Source organism: Lagopus muta, chromosome 6 (genome assembly GCF_023343835.1).
Source record: "Lagopus muta isolate bLagMut1 chromosome 6, bLagMut1 primary, whole genome shotgun sequence".
Lineage (NCBI taxonomy): Eukaryota > Metazoa > Chordata > Aves > Galliformes > Phasianidae > Lagopus > Lagopus muta.
In genome coordinates this window covers 7,366,562-7,385,694 of record NC_064438.1, presented here as the reverse complement: position 1 = coordinate 7,385,694, position 19,133 = coordinate 7,366,562, and the positions used below count along the sequence as shown (strand labels likewise).

Genomic DNA, 19,133 nt, shown 5'->3' with positions numbered 1-19,133 from the left:
ATGTTGTCAGTGTTGAATCAGTGGGATAGTAACTCAGATCCAAGGCAATAAATATTAACACGTTGTTTAGATCGCTTTTACATTTGTAATGTTGGAAATATTGAGTCTTGTTTTTTGTTCCTCCTGGAGCTCTTATTTGGACACCAAACACACGTTTTAGAACCTTAATCAGTACTAGTGTAGTTGGTGATGTGGAAAGTTTATCCTGCCTGTGAAGTATTAGTGAGTTCTAGCAGTTGGTTTAGTATAATTGTAGGTGGGCAGGCTTCCTACTGTGCACAAGATCTCCAATTTGTTGGGGAAAAAAAAAAAGTTCAACTAAATTAAAAAAAAAAAAAAAAAAAAAAGAGGCTGTAATGTTTAATTTAGTTGCTTGGAGAAAAAGCTGTAAAGTTTGACACCCAGTACATTTAAAGGAATATATGTTCAATGATACAGTGTTTCTTTTTTTTTTTGTTTTTAAGCTTTTTTTTTTTTTTTTTAAATGAGAGCCTGCTTTAGGACAGTGTAAGGGAACTTATTTAAATGCAAAGGAGACGTGCGGTTTTAAGTCCTAATGGGCCTCTTGTGTTATTGAATAACAGACAAAATGGAGCCAGATCTCTATTCTTGTCCAGCTTTGTTTCTAATTTCTTGGCTGTAAGTATTTTGAAACCTGTTTTAACTGGCACATTGGAGAGAACACTGGTAAAGGAGTGTACTTCTGCTGCTGTGGTCATTCTGTCTCATTGACCTCTGATTTTAATTACCAGGTGACATGCATTAGGAAACCTCTTAAGCCTTGGAAACACAATTGGAGATTGTTGAATTTGTTATACTGCTTTTAAAGAAGTAATACTTCTATAATGTGGAATGAGGAAGGGCTAGCTTAATCTCAAGTGCAACATTTATCCACCATGATTTAGCATGAATGATTTGACTGGTATAGTAAAAACGTGATAAAATTGGCACAAGCAAATCTGAATAACCAACTTGACTTCACATGGTGCATAGCCTACCCTCTCTCTGTCTATGTACACTTCTGAGATGTTTATTGCATATGATGTAGAAAAAACTAAATAACAAAATTAACACAGATTGAACTGCACTATTGCCATACTGTCAGGATATTTGACTGTTTCTGAATAAGAGACAGTTAGCAGGTAGAACTAGATCAGACCTAGGACCACTTGCAACTAACAGATTATGCTAATAATAATTAAGAATTCCAAAAATAACCAACAAACAGAAGGATTGTTTTATGAGGTTTTTTTGAAGACTTGGCTTTTTGAAGTCTTTTTGTGATATGAAATTCATCTTCTATGCAGTACTTGTAGGAGCAGTTAAAGTTTTTAGTGAGAGAGGAGATTTTTTTAATTGCTTTTGCTTCCAGTTAAACCTTCTTCTATTTAACAGTTCTGTATTAATAACAGTTGAGGAAAATAAAGAAAAAAATGTATGTAATGTTCCTTCTAAATTTTGTGAGTGTTAAAACTACAGTAAGGATTGAATGGCATAGTGAGGATTTAATCTTTCAGATGACTGAAGACTTTTTTTAGTGTAGTTATATTTTGTATATCTGTATAGTATAGTTATAGTATTGTGTAGTTATATCAATAGTGGTAACAGTCTTCACTGTCCAAGTTCGATAGCATTGTCAGTGGTTTGCTGTGTGTACTTAGTTGCATAGCACAGCTTATTTGTCATCTAATAAACTTTAATATAAGGCGTAGTAGATGCTTCCAATTTTGTAACATTGCATAGCACTTGTCACAGCAGAACCTTATCATAAAAAGCTCAGTATGTTTGAAATATTTAAGCACTTGAAACTAGGCACTCAAAGATCCTTCCAATTAGTCTGGAAGAATACAGCAATATTAAAGCTGTAATTGAGGGATTTTTTTCCAGCAGTTCATTTTCTGTTGCTACTTAGATGGCTGAAGAGAAAGTGGAGCTGATGAATTTGGGGAGGTGTAAAGAGAATTTTAATTAAAGCTTACTAAGCTTAACATAAACCACCCTCAACGGAGTCACTGCCTCTTGGGAAGACTTTGAAGAAAAATTGTGCACTTTCAGGAATGAGGGCTGCTAGGAAAGAATTCCAGTTAGTCTTAAACATCAAAACGTAAAGATAAATGACAACCTGTTTCATTTGACAAACAAGGAAGCTTGCTTAGTGTAGCTCAGAGAAATCTTAATTTTCTTCATCTCTAATACCTTGTGCTGAGCTTTGAATATTGACAGCACGTACATCTATTGAAGGATCAATCTGTATCTGAGTTCAGAACTTTTTAGACTTAAGTCAGTAGGTTGTATTTAAGACTTGTTCAAAATGCAGTTGAAGCCTTAAGCCAGGCTACTTTTTATTTTCTGGTGTAGAAACATGCCTCCTAGAATTGTAAATGCTTGATTTGTGTAAGTGTTGCTTCCATCTTTTAATTCTTAACATGTGATTTCTAAACCAGTTGTATTTTGTACGTATCTTGTTCAAAGGACATTAGAGACTGGCTGAAGGCAAAACTCTGGCTTGTACAGTGAATGCCTTATGTGTTGCTGTACTGACTTGCTGACTGCTCTTAGTATTCAGTTCCATGTTATCGGCAGGTCTGGTTTTTCTGTCTTCAGTTTGTAAAGAAGATGTGATACAGTGTTTGCTGCCCTGACTGGTTATATTTTTTATATCAAAGAACTGTAGATAATTGCTGTCTGCGGAACAACCTATGAACTGTATTTTTGAAAGTTCCATTAAATATTTTACATATTCTTCTTTCAGTTATCTGTACATTCCTATTTGCAGGAGAAATATGGTGCTGTTCAAGTTTTAAAATACCTTTACCAAAAGGCCTAGTCTGCTAGAACTATTCAGGCATCCACTAAATTACTTGCTTTACTGACATGTTTGAATGTAAGAGGTTCCTTTTTTTTTTTTTTTTTTTTTTTCTTTTTTTTAAGTAGTTTCTTGTTGATTTAGTGCGAGTTAATAAGCTGTTGCTGAGGTGGTTGGTCTTCTGCCATCCCTTAGCTGCAAGCCCCTGCCACTTCCCTCTTGTGAGGTCTAGCAATTCAGAGAACATAGAGACATTTGTTTTGGCGATGTAACAAGAAACTAACCCTACAAAGAAAAGGAACAGTCTCCACTGATTATATGAATCATCAGCTGATTCTGTGGTCAGTCACTAAATTCAATGTGAGAGAGAGAGAGAGAGAGTGCAAGTCTGCAGATGAAGTGAAAGAATCTTCGTTGGCTACCTGAGCTGTATGTATTTTTATTTAATTAGCTTTGCTATGCATTATAACATACACATAAGCAGATAGAATAGCATTCTGTGTCTTAGAAAAAGAGATAAAAACAATGTTTGGCCTGCGCCAAACTTCAAATTTACATTTATCTGCTCAAATTTTCAGTTACACTATTTAGCATTTTGCAGGAACACAAATTATACTGGGGAAGCGTTTGTACTTTTTGTACATCAGATATACTCTGTGTTTTCAGTCATCTCTATCATTTTTATTAGTCCATTAAAATCAAAAAAGAGGCAGTATTAATATTCACTTAGAAATGAAATACTGGCTGTTAATGTTAGTCGTGCAATGCAAAATATGCTGGTCAGGTGACTTTCTGAGAATATGCTGTATCTGTCCTAGAAGTATGAATGCATTTAGGTGATTTTCAGAGAAAAAGAGGTGACTTATTGCTGCTGTGAATTCTTTTGAACTAAGCTTAGCTTCAGAAAGCCATTTCCTGTTATTGCTGGGTTGTTCTGCTTTCTTAGCTTTTTCCACACACCACTTTTATATCTGCTTAAAATGAACAGTGTGTCCTGCTATAAGGAAGCAGTTCTGTCAAATGGAAATACCTCAAGTCCCCAAAGCAAAAATGTAGTAGCATTTGGATGTGTGAGTACTAACTACATACTAAAATTAAGTGACCATCTCTAGCACTGTAATGCTTGCAAAATTCCTGCATTTACAGCAGGAAAATTCTTTCACATGAGACTAAATAGCTCACTTTTTGGGTTTACTTCATATACTCTGATTAAAGGGAAACTTGCCCAAATTGATTCTTATAGCATTGTTTCTCTGTACTGTGAGTTATATTCTTGCAGAATTGCAGTCTGCATAATGAAGCATAATGGAAGGTATTTCTGCATATTTTGAAGTAACCTGGAACTGATCGCCTAAGTAGCAGGATCTGCTGTGGTCTGTCCCTTTGCTGTGGAAGCTGTAGGGGTTAAGGGGAAAAGCTGAATTTCTGTTTATTCTAATCATTGATCTTGTATTTTGTTATTGATAATAACAAAACTGGTTTAAAGACTTGCATAGTGTGCCAGAGGACTAGGGAAGCTTTCTCCCTTGTTACATGAAACATGCTCTGCACTGTGCAACTTGGTTTTAAATACTTTCATCAAGTTAATTGTTAATTTATGCTGAATTGAAAAGCACTAAATGTTATGTTATGGGGTTTTTTTTAGATACTTCAATATAATAATACTTTAATGTAGGGGAATGGAGTTAGAAAGTAAAGAAACTTACTATCTTCTGGTTTGTTTTTCTTGTTTGAACTCATGTTTATTGCTGTAACCTGTGCATTCCATTCCTTGGACTGTAGGATGATGAAAACAATAACACGTCTGCATAAGGCAATGGTATTCTTAGAATACTTTACAAGCAATTCTTGGATCTGGAATACTGAAAATATGACTATGCTGATGAATCAACTAAGCCCTGAAGACAAAAAGGCAAGTAGCTGTGTGATGTGAATGGGGAAACTGAAACTGAAATGCAAATGTACTGGTTTAAGATAAACTAAATTGGAAATACCTCTTACTGTAGTGCAGAACAGAGCATGGTGCTGAATTGATTCTGGAGATTCCTGCCACGTCTTTTTGGATGTTTTAGGTTGTCTGTATGTTTATCTCTTCTAAGCTGAATCAGCAATGTCATGAGAGATTACAAAGGGCAGGACCTGTGGCAGAAGACATGATAGAAAAGACTTTTAGGGTGACTTGGTCTTGTGATCAGGTCTTGCTCTCTGTATCAACCAAGTGACTGAGCTGTTAGGCTTGAATACACCATGAATAAAACCAGGCTTTGTTTTATTAGCACTGTCTCTTCTGAGGAATAGGAGTAGGTTTTGTTGGACTTCTTTGTTTTGTGGTTTTCAAACCAGTAACAACTGCGTACATCTTTCATACTTCAGCAAGACAGCTGCATATTTAAATCCTTTCATTTGCTGTCTGACTGAAATTGCTCCATGCAGAAGGGTAGATGTACCAGCAGAAGGGATACAGAGAAGGTGGTTAAGGAAGAAGGAAAAACTGTTGTTGAGCAGAGAGTCTGAGTAAGTGTGAATGAAATTTCTCATAAGAGCTGTCTTACTGTTCGTGCAGTCGAGCCCTTCTGCCCTTCTGGATTTTGAAGGTTAGTTTTGTTAAGATGGAGTTTTTATGCTTAATAACAGTGCGTACATAGTTCCACTGGGTCTCTAACTATGCTTTTATAGCATAAGCTGTAGTTGATTTCTGACTTGGCCTGTTTGGTGTAATTTTGCCATGTGTCACATTTTTCAAACCATAGTCAATACAGTATTGACAGTAGTTAGCATTAGATTTCTCAGCTCTTCTCACTGCTTGAACTCTTTCTGATCTTTCACTACATTAAAGAAATTCATTACAGTGAGTGCCTATAGCATGAGCTTACGAACTGGAAGGGATTTGTCAGGGAAGTCAGTAGAACTTTCAGGAGCTATAAGCAGGCAGTCATGTTAGTTCACAATTTCACAAGACAGGCCTACTAGGCAGCTTCTTATGGAGCACTGTTTTGAGTATTTTGGTTCAGAATCTGTGAGCTTATTGTCTTTATTAGAAATTACCTGGCTATTGTGGAATCTTTTTGAGATGACATAGATACCATTGAGAAACTTGAGTTGTGAATGTTCCACAATAACTTCTGTAAATGTTCATGTGGTTGTTTGTAAAACACAGCTGTACAACTTCAAGAACGGTTAAAAACTGCATTTATCAGTGAACAGACATGAAACAGTGTTCTTATTCTGCAGCATATACGAATTATTTCCTGGCTGAAAAAGAAACATCTAATAGAAAATAGTTACAGAGTGGGATTCTGCATGGACAGATGGAATAGCAGTGCACTTTGAAACTGAGGGAAGAACATTACTGATGAGGAAAAGACATGATGTGATTGAAGTTCAAGAGATTGTATGGGAAGCTGGTAGTTGAGTTGCAAACGGGATCTAACTCTGTATCATTCTTACAGTTAAGGAGAAGAAAATTTGAATTTATTTGCAAGGAAGTCAACTGATCATAGAATCATAGAATGGCTTGGGTTGGAAGGGATCTCAAGGATCATCAAGTTCCAACTGCCCTGCTGCATGCAGGGCCTCCAACCTCCACATTTATCACTAGACCAGGCTGCATAGGGCCTTGAATGCCTCCAGAGACACAGCATCCCCTGCCTCTCTAGGCAGACTGTTCCAGCACCTCACCACTCTCATAGAAAAGAACTTCCCCCTGATACCCAACCTAAATCTCCCCTCCCTTAACTTAAAACCATTTCCCCTTGTCCTGCTTTTGCCTACCCTTGTAAAGAGTTGACTCCTCTCCTGTTTGCAGGCTTCTTTTAGGTACTGGATGGCTGCAGTGAGGTCACCCAGCAGCCTTCTCTTCTCCAAGCTGAGCAAGCTCAGCTCCCTCAGCCTGTCTTCAAAGGGGTAGTGCTTCAGCCCTCTGATCATCTTTGTTCTTTAAATTTTTATCAAAAATGGCATTGATTTTTTTTTTTTTTTTAAGGTAATTAACAGTGAAAGCTTTTGTTTTATGCAGACTTTTAATTTTGATGTTCGACAACTACACTGGGCAGAATACATGGAAAACTACTGCATGGGAACAAAGAAATATGTGTTGAATGAAGAAATGTCTGGCCTCCCTGCTGCTAGGAAACACTTAAATAAGTATGTATTCATTTTTATGGTTTTATTCTGTTCTCCTGTGTTTCTCCTGTCCAAGTCAAGTTTTGCTTTTCAGTTTCGTGACTTAGCTGTTACAGCTTCTGTATAGGTCTGCCGGGTTAGTTCTGTCCTAGTTTAATTGTCTGAAGCAGTCCATAGTTTTCTTCCTTCTTTTGTTGGTCTTGTATTATTCTCACTACTAGTAATTTCAGTATGTCTGGGATCATGGCTATAGTTCCAATTGCTAGTATATACTGTGCAATCTATACCTCTGATTTTTAATAAGGGTCCATTTTGGAAGGCCTAAAAAAAAGTAGACAGTTAAACAAGATCAGAATGGCTTGTGCAATCACAGAGGTTTAATACAACAGTCGTGGTTTACTTTGGAAGCGTGTTCTCTGGAAGCAGACAAAGGCATGTATGGACCCCACTCCAGGGCAGGAAACTTCGGTGTTCCTTCAAGATGGCTTCTCTTTGCCTCTTATCTGTGTGTTAACTCCTCCACTTAGAGTGCATTGTTACTGTTCAGATCTTTATTGGCATAGACAGACTTTTTTCTTCTAGATGATCTTCTGAAGAAATTGACATGAATGATTTCAGTGTTGAGAATTTTGGCCAAACTTGCCTGTGTTATCCTAAGAGATGGCTGTAAAGGCCATATGTGGCATAGCAATGTGCTAATCTGGTTTTGATAAATAGTCACTTTAGTTCAGGTATGTTGTAAGTGTGAATGTCACATTTGTAGGCAGCTTATGGGAATTTTGGATTTAAATGCCATTCAGAAATGTACTGGAGTTATTCTTTGTACATAGGCTTATACCAAAATAACATGAGAAAATAGTCTTGGAATGCCATCTGATCATCTCAATTCTGTTTAGAGAAGGATTATGTTGCATGAGGGTTAGACTCCAGCATATCTTTAGTCTAAGGTATTGTATTTGTCTCTTTTGTTACCATTTAGCACTAAACTCTAGCTAATCTGAAGTTGAGAAGACTATTTTCAATACTGACAAGATACAGCAACCTAAGGAAACTGACTTCTCTAGGAAACTGAGCAGAATACTTTCTTAAATATAGAAGTGGTCTTTTTTTAATTTGTGTAATATGGAAGCAGACTATATTTGCATAATTAAGCTATGTAGAGTAAGGCCTGGGCATAAGATCTAGTATGCCTGTACAGCTATGTAAGTATTTTCGTAGGGTTGCCTTAAAAATACAAATTGGCATGGTCTGCTGAATCAAAGAGGTCTCCTTTTTCTAAGCAATTTGTGCAAATTCTGGTTTATTATGGAGCTTCTATAGTTACACATGAGACAATAGCAAAAATTCCCAATTGCCCTAAATACGCAATATGCCCTAAATATTATGTTTCCCTAAGTTTTAAATATCCTTACCTGAGAAGAAGTCTAACGTTGCAGTGGACGTCATGGACTGTATTTCATGAGAAATTTTCTCATGTCTCTGCTTGCTCAGTTTTAAATACACGGAGGAGTGAAGATGATAGTGTTAAATAGACTGGTTTTGAATTTATGGCAACCACTTTTGTGTGAGTTAGTATGTGTGACCTTGACACTAGGAGGTTTTATTCATCAACTATGAAGCAGATGTATATTTAACTACAGGGCTGACCTTTTAATTTTCATGTGTTTCTCTTTGAACAGTAAACTGTGAAAAAGTCTGCTTAGTCCTTAACTGACTAGCTTCAGACACTAACTTAATATGACTAGAATAGTGTGTCTTGAGATGAGTAGATAAATGTTTTTTTTTTTTTTTTTCCCCTGTAGGCCACTCTATCTTGGCTTTTACATTTTCTTTTTTTTTTCCTTCTTAGGTTAAGGAATATACGCTATGGATTCAATACAATTCTGGTGATCCTGATTTGGCGCATCTTTATTGCAAGATCACAAATGGCAAGAAATATCTGGTACTTTGTGGTTAGTCTGTGCTACAAGTTCCTCTCCTACTTCAGAGCCTCCAGTACTATGAGATACTGAAGAACAAGAATTTAGCATTAGGGCATCTATGCATATAGCAGCAGTCTAACTACACAAAGTCTGTTACATGTAATCATCTCACATTTTGTAAAAACATTATTTTAAATTGGAGTGCAAAATACATAGTATGGTGTATGTAAAGTTAGTTATATATCTTCCTGAAAACAGAAAATAAAATGTTCAAGTGCCAGGCTGAATTGACTTTAGGCAAGTATTTAACTTTTTAACCTGAGCAGAACATTTTAGACCACTGACCAACGTAACTGTGCAGTTTGGGACATTTTTGATTGAAATCTGCCTTAACATAATTTTATTTTTATTCCACATTGAGAAAGGTGAATATTGATACAAGATTTGCTAGTTACTGTAGACCTATTTATTTGAAATCCTGCTAAATTGCAAAGGGTTTTACAGTTGCCGCAGTGCATAAATGCTGGTGGATCTCCTGGAAAAACTATTTTTGCCACTTCTTGTCTTCTCAAAGTAAGATTGTAATGATGACTACTTGTCTTTACAAGAAAGTCCCCTCCCTTTGTTACAGAAAGGCCTTTTGTGTGATCTGGTTTTAGGTGTGATTCAGTTTCATGGTCAAAATTGACCCCATCCTACTTGAGTTTATGTCAGCATGACCAATTTGCTTTTCTGAAAGCAGAATTGATCCTATCATTGAATAGATAAAAGGAATATAGCCCTGAGGGGGGAAAAAGTGATCATTCACCATCCTTTTTTTTTTTTTTTTCTGTTGGTAACACAGAGCCAGCACTTGATTGTTACAGTTCTGACTCCAAAACATAAATGTATTTGACAGGAGTTTATTATGCTTGATAGTTATTCATAGTACTGGTAACTGTAGTTGGACAAACTGTAGGGTTTTGTTGAGATATACCTGTTCGTAAATTTCTGCATGGTGTTAGTGAGTACTTCATGAATGAATAATTCTTGAAATTAAGCGATGAAAAATTCCATGCATGCATAACACCATTGCCTAAGCACTCTTTCTCATTTTTGCCCCAATAAAACCTTTGTTTTGCTGGGCAAGCAGAACAAGAAGCATCGTGCTTCAGAATGGAAATATCTTAACAGTTCTTCTATGATTTAGTTTAAATTATTAGGTTTAAATACGAAGTGTTTTGCTGCGTTTAATTCATTCTGGTAGGTAAAACTCATCAAAATAGCAAGTTGTAAGAAAAGACTGAATTCCTGTTTAAGGCAATAAGTAAAGGTCCCTTGAAATTTTTGTTACATAGAACTCTACTTAAGAACAGTCATTTTCCTCTTATTGATGCACTGACCAGCACCCTTGCCCAGTGTTTTTCATTAAAATCAGTTTATACTGTATGTTAATATGTTCTTGAATCTGCTTGAAAAAACAAATAATGACTTAATTACACAAGAGCTAAATTATACTTGCCCTTGGTAGCTGTCCTATTTGAATTAAGTATGTAAAGAACTTATTTTGCTATTCTTGTGGAAACTCCTTACTTTAAGGAGAACACCTTTCATGCAGGTGTATATCTCATTTTGAAAAGACAATGGCTTCCTTGTTGAAGCTAAGTATTCTGTAGTAAGTAGTTAAGCTGTAATTCCTTTTTAAAATGATCTGTGTATGTGTACACACACACACACACACACACACACACACACACACACACACAGCTTGTGATGAAAAGCCTAAATGGTCTAGGACCACACCTTGTGTGAGAGACCTCTGGCTGTGGCTGAAAATAAATTATGGCTTCTATGACTGAGGATGTTACACTTTAACAAATGCATTAGGTGTATTACATTTTTAGTTACCTCTCCAAGTACCTTACTAGACCTGAAAGTATGCTTAAGCGTTCCTGCACTGTAGACTTTTTCAGAGGTGCCTACAATCCAATGATGTCCTCATCTCATGTTGGCATGTGACTGAAGTTTGCAAAAAAGACAAGTACATCATTGTCCAAAAATAATTTCTGTGCAACAACTCAATTAAAAAAAATTGTTTTTCATAGTCATTACTACATGTGATACTTTTAACATTGATCTCTTAATAATGCAAACTATGAAGCCAATGAATTGATTATTTCTGGTTCATAGCTGCTTAGGAATCTACTCTTTTGAATATATAACTGGAGGAAAGGACACTTCACCTCTACTCTTTAAGCATTTAACAGTTTAGAAACTCAGATTTTTTTCTCTTTGGAGTCCATGGTTATCTGTTGACTATTGGTATCTTAAACTCATCAGTCATCCTATTTAATTGATGATAGATCTAGTGTCACATTTATTACGTTACTTATGTTGCTTCCTGTGGTCAGTCTGTGAAATTCTAGTTGAACGTACTGTTTTGTTTCCATATCAGGACCCTGTTCTATTGCAGTTCTTCAATGTTTGCACGTAATAAATGTTGGTCAGAAATAGACTGGAACTTTGTTTTGATACAGGAAGCTGGATTCGCTGTACTGAATAGCAAATGACAGGAGGTATTCCAATTGGTTAAGTAAGAAGAGCAATTGAGACAACATGATCACTTAACAGTTACAGGTATTAAAATTTGGGACCAGGAAAAATTATATTTTCCTGTAATGTTTTTCTGCTGTAGGAACAGATGTTCAGAAACAAATGCTAAATCTGTGAGCTTTTATAAGACAAACAGAAATATTGGGTGCCTTTGTTTGTAAACCAAAAAATAAACAAATCGCTGAAAAGTGTTGTGTTGATTGTGTTTTTGCCCTCTAAGTGTTTGTTATATTTCTGCATGTTTTTAGTGTAATTTGTGGAAAATAACTGAATAGCATGAATTCTAGTTTTTATACTCATGAACATTTTTTTTCCCTGATGAGTCTTTGAAAATCAAGTTAGTGACAGACTTGATTTTTAGTAAAAAAGCCAAACAAAACAACAATAAAAAACACAGAAACAAATGTCAACTTAAACTTTGGTGAGCTGATATCAAAATGCATGGTGTTTGGTCATAGAAACTTTATTTTAAACTTCAAATAGCTTTCTCTTAGCTTTTTTTTTTATTTGTAATATCAGTTATGTGTTTATTTAGATGGCTTCTTTTTCACATAGCTTAAAAGGGCACTTTGGATTGGCAGTAGCTGGCACATGCATTAATATTTCAAGGAATTCTAAGCAATCGTAGCTGTTGCAGCATTTTGATTTGGTGGTCAGTCAGGAGAAGGTAGCATTAACTTCGTGCATTACCTAAATTTTGTTTTTTTAACCTCCTGAGTTGCTTCAGATAACTTTGTCCACCTTTCTGTCTGGAGTTGATTGTAAGTTAAAGGCTACTTTAACAAATATGACTCACTGAGAGATAACCACTAATTATGCATTTGGCTTCTCTGGAATATGGGATAATGATGGTTATGAATGGCTTTTAAAGTGTGTGTGCATGCATGTGTTCTTACATCAGTTATATCCGTTAACTGCAAGAGTAATGTTTATTATCAGAAGCCTTTTATTTCATTCTAACAGAATTATTTCTTTCAGGGTGGTAATTTTCTAGTTATTCTAGCTTAGGAAAAACTAATATCCTCAGGTGGAAGCAAGGCCTCTTGTTTTCTGTGTGGACAAGTGGGGGGGAAAAAAAGCATGGCCTTCTATTATTAAAGCATTATCAACTTTACAAATGATTATTTGAGGAAATAAGACATTAAAACTGTTCCTTGATTAAAATTCACCATGCACAGAAGAGAGGAATAAATCTTAAGTTGTTTCTGCCTTGTAAGTTAGGGCATACAGGAGGACATAGGGGATGATCTTATCTGTATTGTAGACCCTAGGAGGGTCAGAAAACAGTTATGTTCGTGTATTTGTCAAGAAACATCTGTTTTACTGGTTCATTTCAGTGCAAATTATTTAATGCTTAGCCACTACTAGCTTTAAGGATCATGTCTGTCTTAATATAGATTTGAGACAGTTTCATGTACCTGAAAAATTTTATCCATATGAAACTGTATCTCAACTGTTTTTTGTTTCCTGATGAAGTGATCTCAGAACTGGAAACATAAATAGCTTCAGGTTTAGACACCTAACTTGGATGACATTCAGCAGTCTGAAGTGAGCAGGCGTGATTTCCTTTATTATATATAGGTGTTTTCTCAGTGTGATTCAGCATCATAAGGCACATGCTTAAAATAAATAAGGATTTCTCAAAAGCAGTCATACTGTAGGGTGTGAAAATGAAATAGTTAAGTGATGGGAGAGAGCTTAGTGCTGTCAGAATTTGTTCTTACTTTAACAGAAATGTGACACTGTGGCTGTATTGACACTGCATTGTCATGTGATGCGTGATTTGCATTATATGTTATGCTTACTGTCCAAGCAGATAAATCAGACAGCAGAAATTAATTGTGACTTGAGTGGTACCTGATGACAAACTTAATGTACTCTCCTAGGACAGTGCTCATTCCAGCTTAAAGATTCAGTCTTGAACTGGGCAGGGGCAGCAGTTAATGAGATTCTTGTTTAGAATGATGGTGTATGAGAATCTGCAGAGTCTGGAAGGTGAGATTTTCCAGTTTACAGGATAGAAATCTTGCAAGTTATTTACGTGATATAAAGGGCAGCAGATGTCCTTCAGATGCATATTATCACTCCCACACAGGATGTTTTCAAATAGGCTTTCAAATAAGCTCTTGCACTAATTTTGAACAAATTGCCCAGGCTAGAACAAGACAGCTTGGTAGCTACTGTATGTCCTCTGCAGGAAGAATGAGCATTGCCTTGCAGTTCACTTCCTTGCTTCGTGTTCCTTCAAGGTATTTTGTTAAATGCATGTAACTCTTAAATTGTAGTACGCTTAATAGTTGCATATAATTACACAGTTATCTGAAGTTTTCACTTAGAAGGATTTGTTTGATTTTGTTTTCCAATTAACTTTCAAATTCATTTCACCTTTTCTGTTTGATCCAGGCTCTCCCAGTTTTGATCAGATCTACTTTGAGTTGTATAAAATAAATATTTTTCAGAATGTTATGCCTAGTAACTGGGAAAAGAATTCAAGACTAATTTAGGCACAAGAAGCCCAAACCTATTGAATTGGATGAGCTTTCACTGAGTAAACTGAATTAACAACATAAGCTAATGCTCACTGATAATGTGACATCAGGTAGATCTCTTTTCGGCAGCTATGATGGAGGACTTAAGAAAGATTTTCCACTGCATTCTGTTTATTTGCTCGCCAGGCTCTTGTCTGTAATCAACTATTTAACACTAGGTAGCGCCTTTCTCCTCTGTATCATGTTGCAAAAATGACAATCCAGAAGGCTGCTCTTGTGTTTGGATCTTAGGCTTACTCTCCCTATGCTGAGCGGGCACTTCTTCTGGGCTCCTTTATTTCCTCCCCCACTCAGGTTCTGCCATCAGTTCCTCTGTTCTTGCTACCTACTCATTTATCTGACCGTCGCTATAGTGCTGAGCCTACTGAGATTAAAAGATTGTATGCTTTATTAATGCCAAGCACTGAATGTACTAGGGAGACGGATGGCCACTTTTGTTTCTTAAAGAATGTTAAATTCTGTTTATTGGAAACAAATGGCAGATTTCTAGTTCCTGTGTGACTACAGTGATCAGTTGAGTTATGTACTTATGAGGTCATGTGGCAGGACAGGTCCTGCATCTTTTCAATCCATGTATGTGGTTCTAAGCCACAACTAATATTTCCTTGTCAGTGACACCTGTGGTTTTCCTCTGTTAAATATTTGATTTGGAAAGAAAAACACGCAAGGTAGCTTTCACTCTTTGTGACTCTAATTTAAAACCAAGCCTATTCATTTTTAATAGGAATCTATGGCACTTAAGGACTAGTAAGTCAGTTTGTGGGTGAATTAGCTGCCACTGTGCTGTTTTCTGTGTTTCATATGGCTTCTGCATTTTAGAGCCAATGTGTATTTAGTGCCTACACATCTCTTCAAAGGGTGTGAAAGGACTTCAAAGTAGACAGAATATTAGGTTGCTGAATTTTGTTCTCCAGTAATATTCTGTGATTTGTTTATAATAGTAACAATATTAAATCTTTGATTAGAGAGAAGTAGAACACACCATTTTTCTTCAGTGATACTGCTTTTATCTTAGTCTCCACTATTAGACTGCAGAGAGAGGAAATAAGTACTGGGGGAGTCAGTTTTTCTCAATGCTTTTGCCTGCTTTCAGAATTATATGTAATCCTATTATTTTAATCATTGTCTTGGAAACTTGGACTTTGTGCTTCACTTGACTTGTTGAAATGTCAAGAGTTATTACCCTCTGTGTCAGCAGTGGTCAGTTTAACTGGCATATAAACTGAATGGGGAATCTGGAAAGCAGATGCTATTCACTCATTTCACAGGTGCTTGGCATGAAGTTTTAGTAATTGACTTTTTAATGTCAGGCATCTCTTAGGATAAGATGGATATGCAGTGGCTTGCCTGAAATCTCTGTCTCTTCAGGCACTTGATGTGGGGAGCAGAACAAAAAGCCTATCCAGAATAACCATGCTAAAAACAAAGTCAGTGTCACCTGCATACTTAAAGTAATATTGTTTCAAAATCTGGAGATTTTGTTATCACATTTTCTGGATTTTTTTTCACAAAAGTTATGAAACATAAGGTGATGACTTGCATCTCGATGAATGTTGACTGCATTTAAAGCACAAAATCTGCTTTCGGGTCATCTTAATTCTTCTTCCTGCTTATGCAAGCATTGGTATTCTCCTGTTTGTGATGAATCACTGTAGAAACCCAGGTGGGAGTGTTTAGAACAGATAGTCAGCATGTGTTGTTGCAAAAGACACAGGTATTTTACATAATTAACTGCTTGGGGCCTTGATGGAGAACAAGAAGCCCCTCTGGGCCTTAAACCATGATGAAAGAACGGGCTGCCAATTCAAAGTGAAATCACCTGTTGCTAATTTTCCTGCCTAGTTTGCCTTCCATTCTTTTGATGTGATTGTCAGGGTTATTTGCTATATTTTCATGATCATTCTTTAAGAAGCTTTTCCTTCATTATTGGTGTTTAATAAGGTTCCCTAGGAAGTTAGTCTGGAGATGGAACACAGGCTTTCAGGTAAGACAGAAGCAGGAAATAATTCAATTTCTTAGAAAAGAAAAGGCTGAGCTGTTGCTCTGAATAGCAGCTTGTTTGAACTGACCCACAGTGAACTCCTTATTGATCTGTCTCTTCATCTTTTCTGCCTAATCTGTGCTCCCTTTCATGCTTACTTGTAAACAGTTGTTTCCAGGTTGTTTGCTGCTGCTGCTTCACTGCATTTAATTAAATCACTTATCCTCAAATACAGGCTCTTTGGCAACTATAGTTCTCTTGATTTAAGACAGCCTTGCTGCATACTTTTTTTTCTATTGGAGTATACATTATGTTAGCTGGTATTCAAATTCATTTCATGGTTTTTGAGTTCTGTGGGGCTTCAGGAATATTCTACGAACTAGGCTGCAGTTGGCTTCCTTTACATCATGCTTTGCCTACTCAGTGCCTCAGCATCCTTGGGTAGCAAGTTCTAAGAGCAGGAATTGCTTCACCGGGGAAGCAGTGATACAAGTTCCTATGCACACAGTCACCCACCCTTGAGGTAACCTTTTTCCTCTTTTAATGTGAAATGCGTATACTGGAAAATTATTTTTTTTTTTTCCAGTTATATGTAATATGCTGTCTTTTAATTGTTGGGTTTATAAGACTTCTGTAACAACATATGTGGTGCACATGGCTTCTGTTGTTCCATCTCCTGGTTTATTTCTCTTTTATTTACACTCACTGCAAATAGACTTCGACAGAATATGATATAGTGCAAATATACGCACAGCAGATTCAAGTAGTCTTGTTTCTTCAAAAATATTACTTGGGTGTGTTGGTTAAATTATGAACATAAAATATTAATTTGCAAACGTACAATAATTTGAAAAGTTTCTGAAGTGTGTAAATGTGTATATGTCTCAGCCTCCATTTGCTTGTGCATACACATAAAGATCAATATATTTTGCTAGTTTTTCTCTACTTTTCTGGCTTGTTCAGTTACTTCTGATTTTCTGTTTTATCAGTGACTATTTCTGGAGATGAGAGGAAACATGTAAACATTGTGTAATTAGCCTTCTGGTAAAGCAGACAGTGCCTGTGATACCTTGTGTGAGATGTTAGGGACCTGGCTTTTGCCAGAACAGTCAGTGTCCTTTTGCTGCGTTGTATGAAGGAGCACTGATTCTTCTGAGGAGAACATCTGAAGCTAATCCAGGCACAGCATTATTTTAAATTCTTTAGGGCTGCTAATTGATGCTCTTAAGCATGCATCTGTTTGTGATCTTCTAAAGGAAGCCTTTGAATCATCCACAATTGATACATGCTACAAAGATGAACAGTTAATTTATTGGGGCATTGGAACTGAAGTGCAGGGTGCACAGCTTGTCACCAATATCTCCAGCATGTTGATACAATGTGAAGAATGGAAATAAACCTTTTATTGGAGAAATTACTTTCTGAAGCTCATCTGAAGCGTTTGGCTTTGCCAGCTTTTGAAAGTAAGCATGTGTGCATAAAATCAAAAAATTGAGAAGTGGGTTAGGGAAAAGTGTTATTTCATTAAAAAGGGTTAAATAAAACTTGTATAACTTGTGGTATTATTTGCACATGTTCAAAGGAAGCTGGATGAAGAATCTTCAGGTATTTCTGCTGCCCTTCTCTTTTGGTTATTAAGTATGACTGCTCTTACTAAGTTATTGTGAATACTGATTTTTCCTCCTGCAGGAATTGGTTGTAGCTCGTTAATAAAAATTGCTGGAAGATAGCTTTGTGGGCTTTTTAATTCTATTCTTCCAAGGCAGTGTTTGATGGAAGATAAACTATAAAGAAGACTGTAATTGGAACAATGATTGTCTGACAGGTGTTGAGCCAAAAACTCCTGGCCACAGGTTGAAGTGTCTTGGAGCTGAAGTGTCTTGAATAAATGTGTACCATCAATAGGTGCACAGAGGTTAGGCTAAATAGGATTATCACTGTGGAAAGATAATAAATGGAAAATGCTCACTGATGTTGTAGGCTTGCAATAAACTCCACAAGGAGCGATCTCCAGGAAGAGATCCTTCCTCAGTGCCAGTCAGCCCTTAAATTGAATCTAGGAGAGGTGCAGCCAGGCTCCACTCCTTCTGGTCACACAGGTGAATTGCCTTCACCTGTGCTCCATGGCTGACTCATTGCTTGCCTCAGGTGATCAATCAGAGGTTCAGGCCATGATTCAGCAGTTCCCATACAACATGTGATGTCTAAGCTCTGTTTAGATTTGACTGCTATATCAATTTGAACTGTGTGCATTAATAAGCTTAACAGAAGAGCAAGGTACAGTGTGGTAAGGAAATACTGCAGTTGTTGTTAGTACTTAAAGTGTAAGATTCTTTGTTTTTTCTGACATTACTCTTTCGCCTATTTTTTTAGAAGAATGGCTGTGGAGATTAGTTTTTGGAAACAGTAAGAAACAGCAGATCCCAGATCTATCTCAGCCTGGCAATTAACTTCAGGAAAAAAGTAAATAAGATTCAGGTGCCTATTTGCAACACTGCATTAAGTCATCTTTATAGTCGGTGTTTTTTTTTTTAAAGAAATTTAAGCTTAGCACTGAAAAGACAATACTGGTATTTATACTTATATATATTTATATATATTTATATATATATATTTATATAGACAATACTGGCTCTTTCTGTAGTTTTGACAGGCAGTTGTAGTTGAGTTAAATAATTTCTATGACACTAGTGGACACAAGATTGAAACACTAACCCAAAATTAATCACTTTTAAATAAGTCATGTAATTTAGAGGACGATTTATTTTTGTGCAAGCCCTAAGATGTGTGTGTATATATACAGATATGAATGGCTTTTCTATGTCAATCTGTAGCAAAATCTTAAATGTTTCAGAGCAAGATAAATGAGATAATTTTTGCTGCTTCACGAAAGTAAGATGTTTATAATCTGAATTTCATTTTGAGTATGTGAAATAGAGTATGCAGTTTAGAGCTATACATGGCTTTTTAATATTGAAGTTGAATTGTTAGCACAGAGATGCATGTTCATAAATTCTGCTCCAAAAAATTGAATTTGGCGTGAGAGAGGATTAATACAGCCTGGAAAAAATTAGTGTAAGAACTATTTCCCTGGTAGTGTAAAGATATGTAGGATGTAGTCTATTTACCAGTGAGTTTGAATGTTATTGTAGGTAGAAATA

The 19,133-nt window shown here is 36.3% G+C and overlaps 2 protein-coding genes across 8 annotated transcripts in view; both read left to right on the top strand.

Annotated features, from left to right (window-relative positions):
- Positions 1-9,689, top strand: part of FAR1 (fatty acyl-CoA reductase 1) — a 31,184-nt gene extending 21,495 nt beyond the window's left edge. For all 6 annotated transcript variants that reach the window (XM_048948953.1, XM_048948951.1, XM_048948950.1 and 3 more), the window contains exons 10-12: positions 4,589-4,718; positions 6,822-6,949; positions 8,778-9,689. In XM_048948953.1, the coding sequence (XP_048804910.1) occupies positions 4,589-4,718; positions 6,822-6,949; positions 8,778-8,940 (421 nt within the window). In that variant the 3' untranslated portion in view covers positions 8,941-9,689. The remainder of the gene's footprint in view (positions 1-4,588; positions 4,719-6,821; positions 6,950-8,777) is intronic.
- Positions 9,690-9,819: 130 nt separating this feature from the next.
- OVCH2 (ovochymase 2) overlaps positions 9,820-19,133 on the top strand; it is a 41,872-nt gene continuing 32,558 nt past the window's right edge. For both annotated transcript variants that reach the window (XM_048948944.1, XM_048948940.1), the window contains exon 1: positions 9,820-15,975. The gene's annotated coding sequence lies outside the window, so the exon portion shown is untranslated. The remainder of the gene's footprint in view (positions 15,976-19,133) is intronic.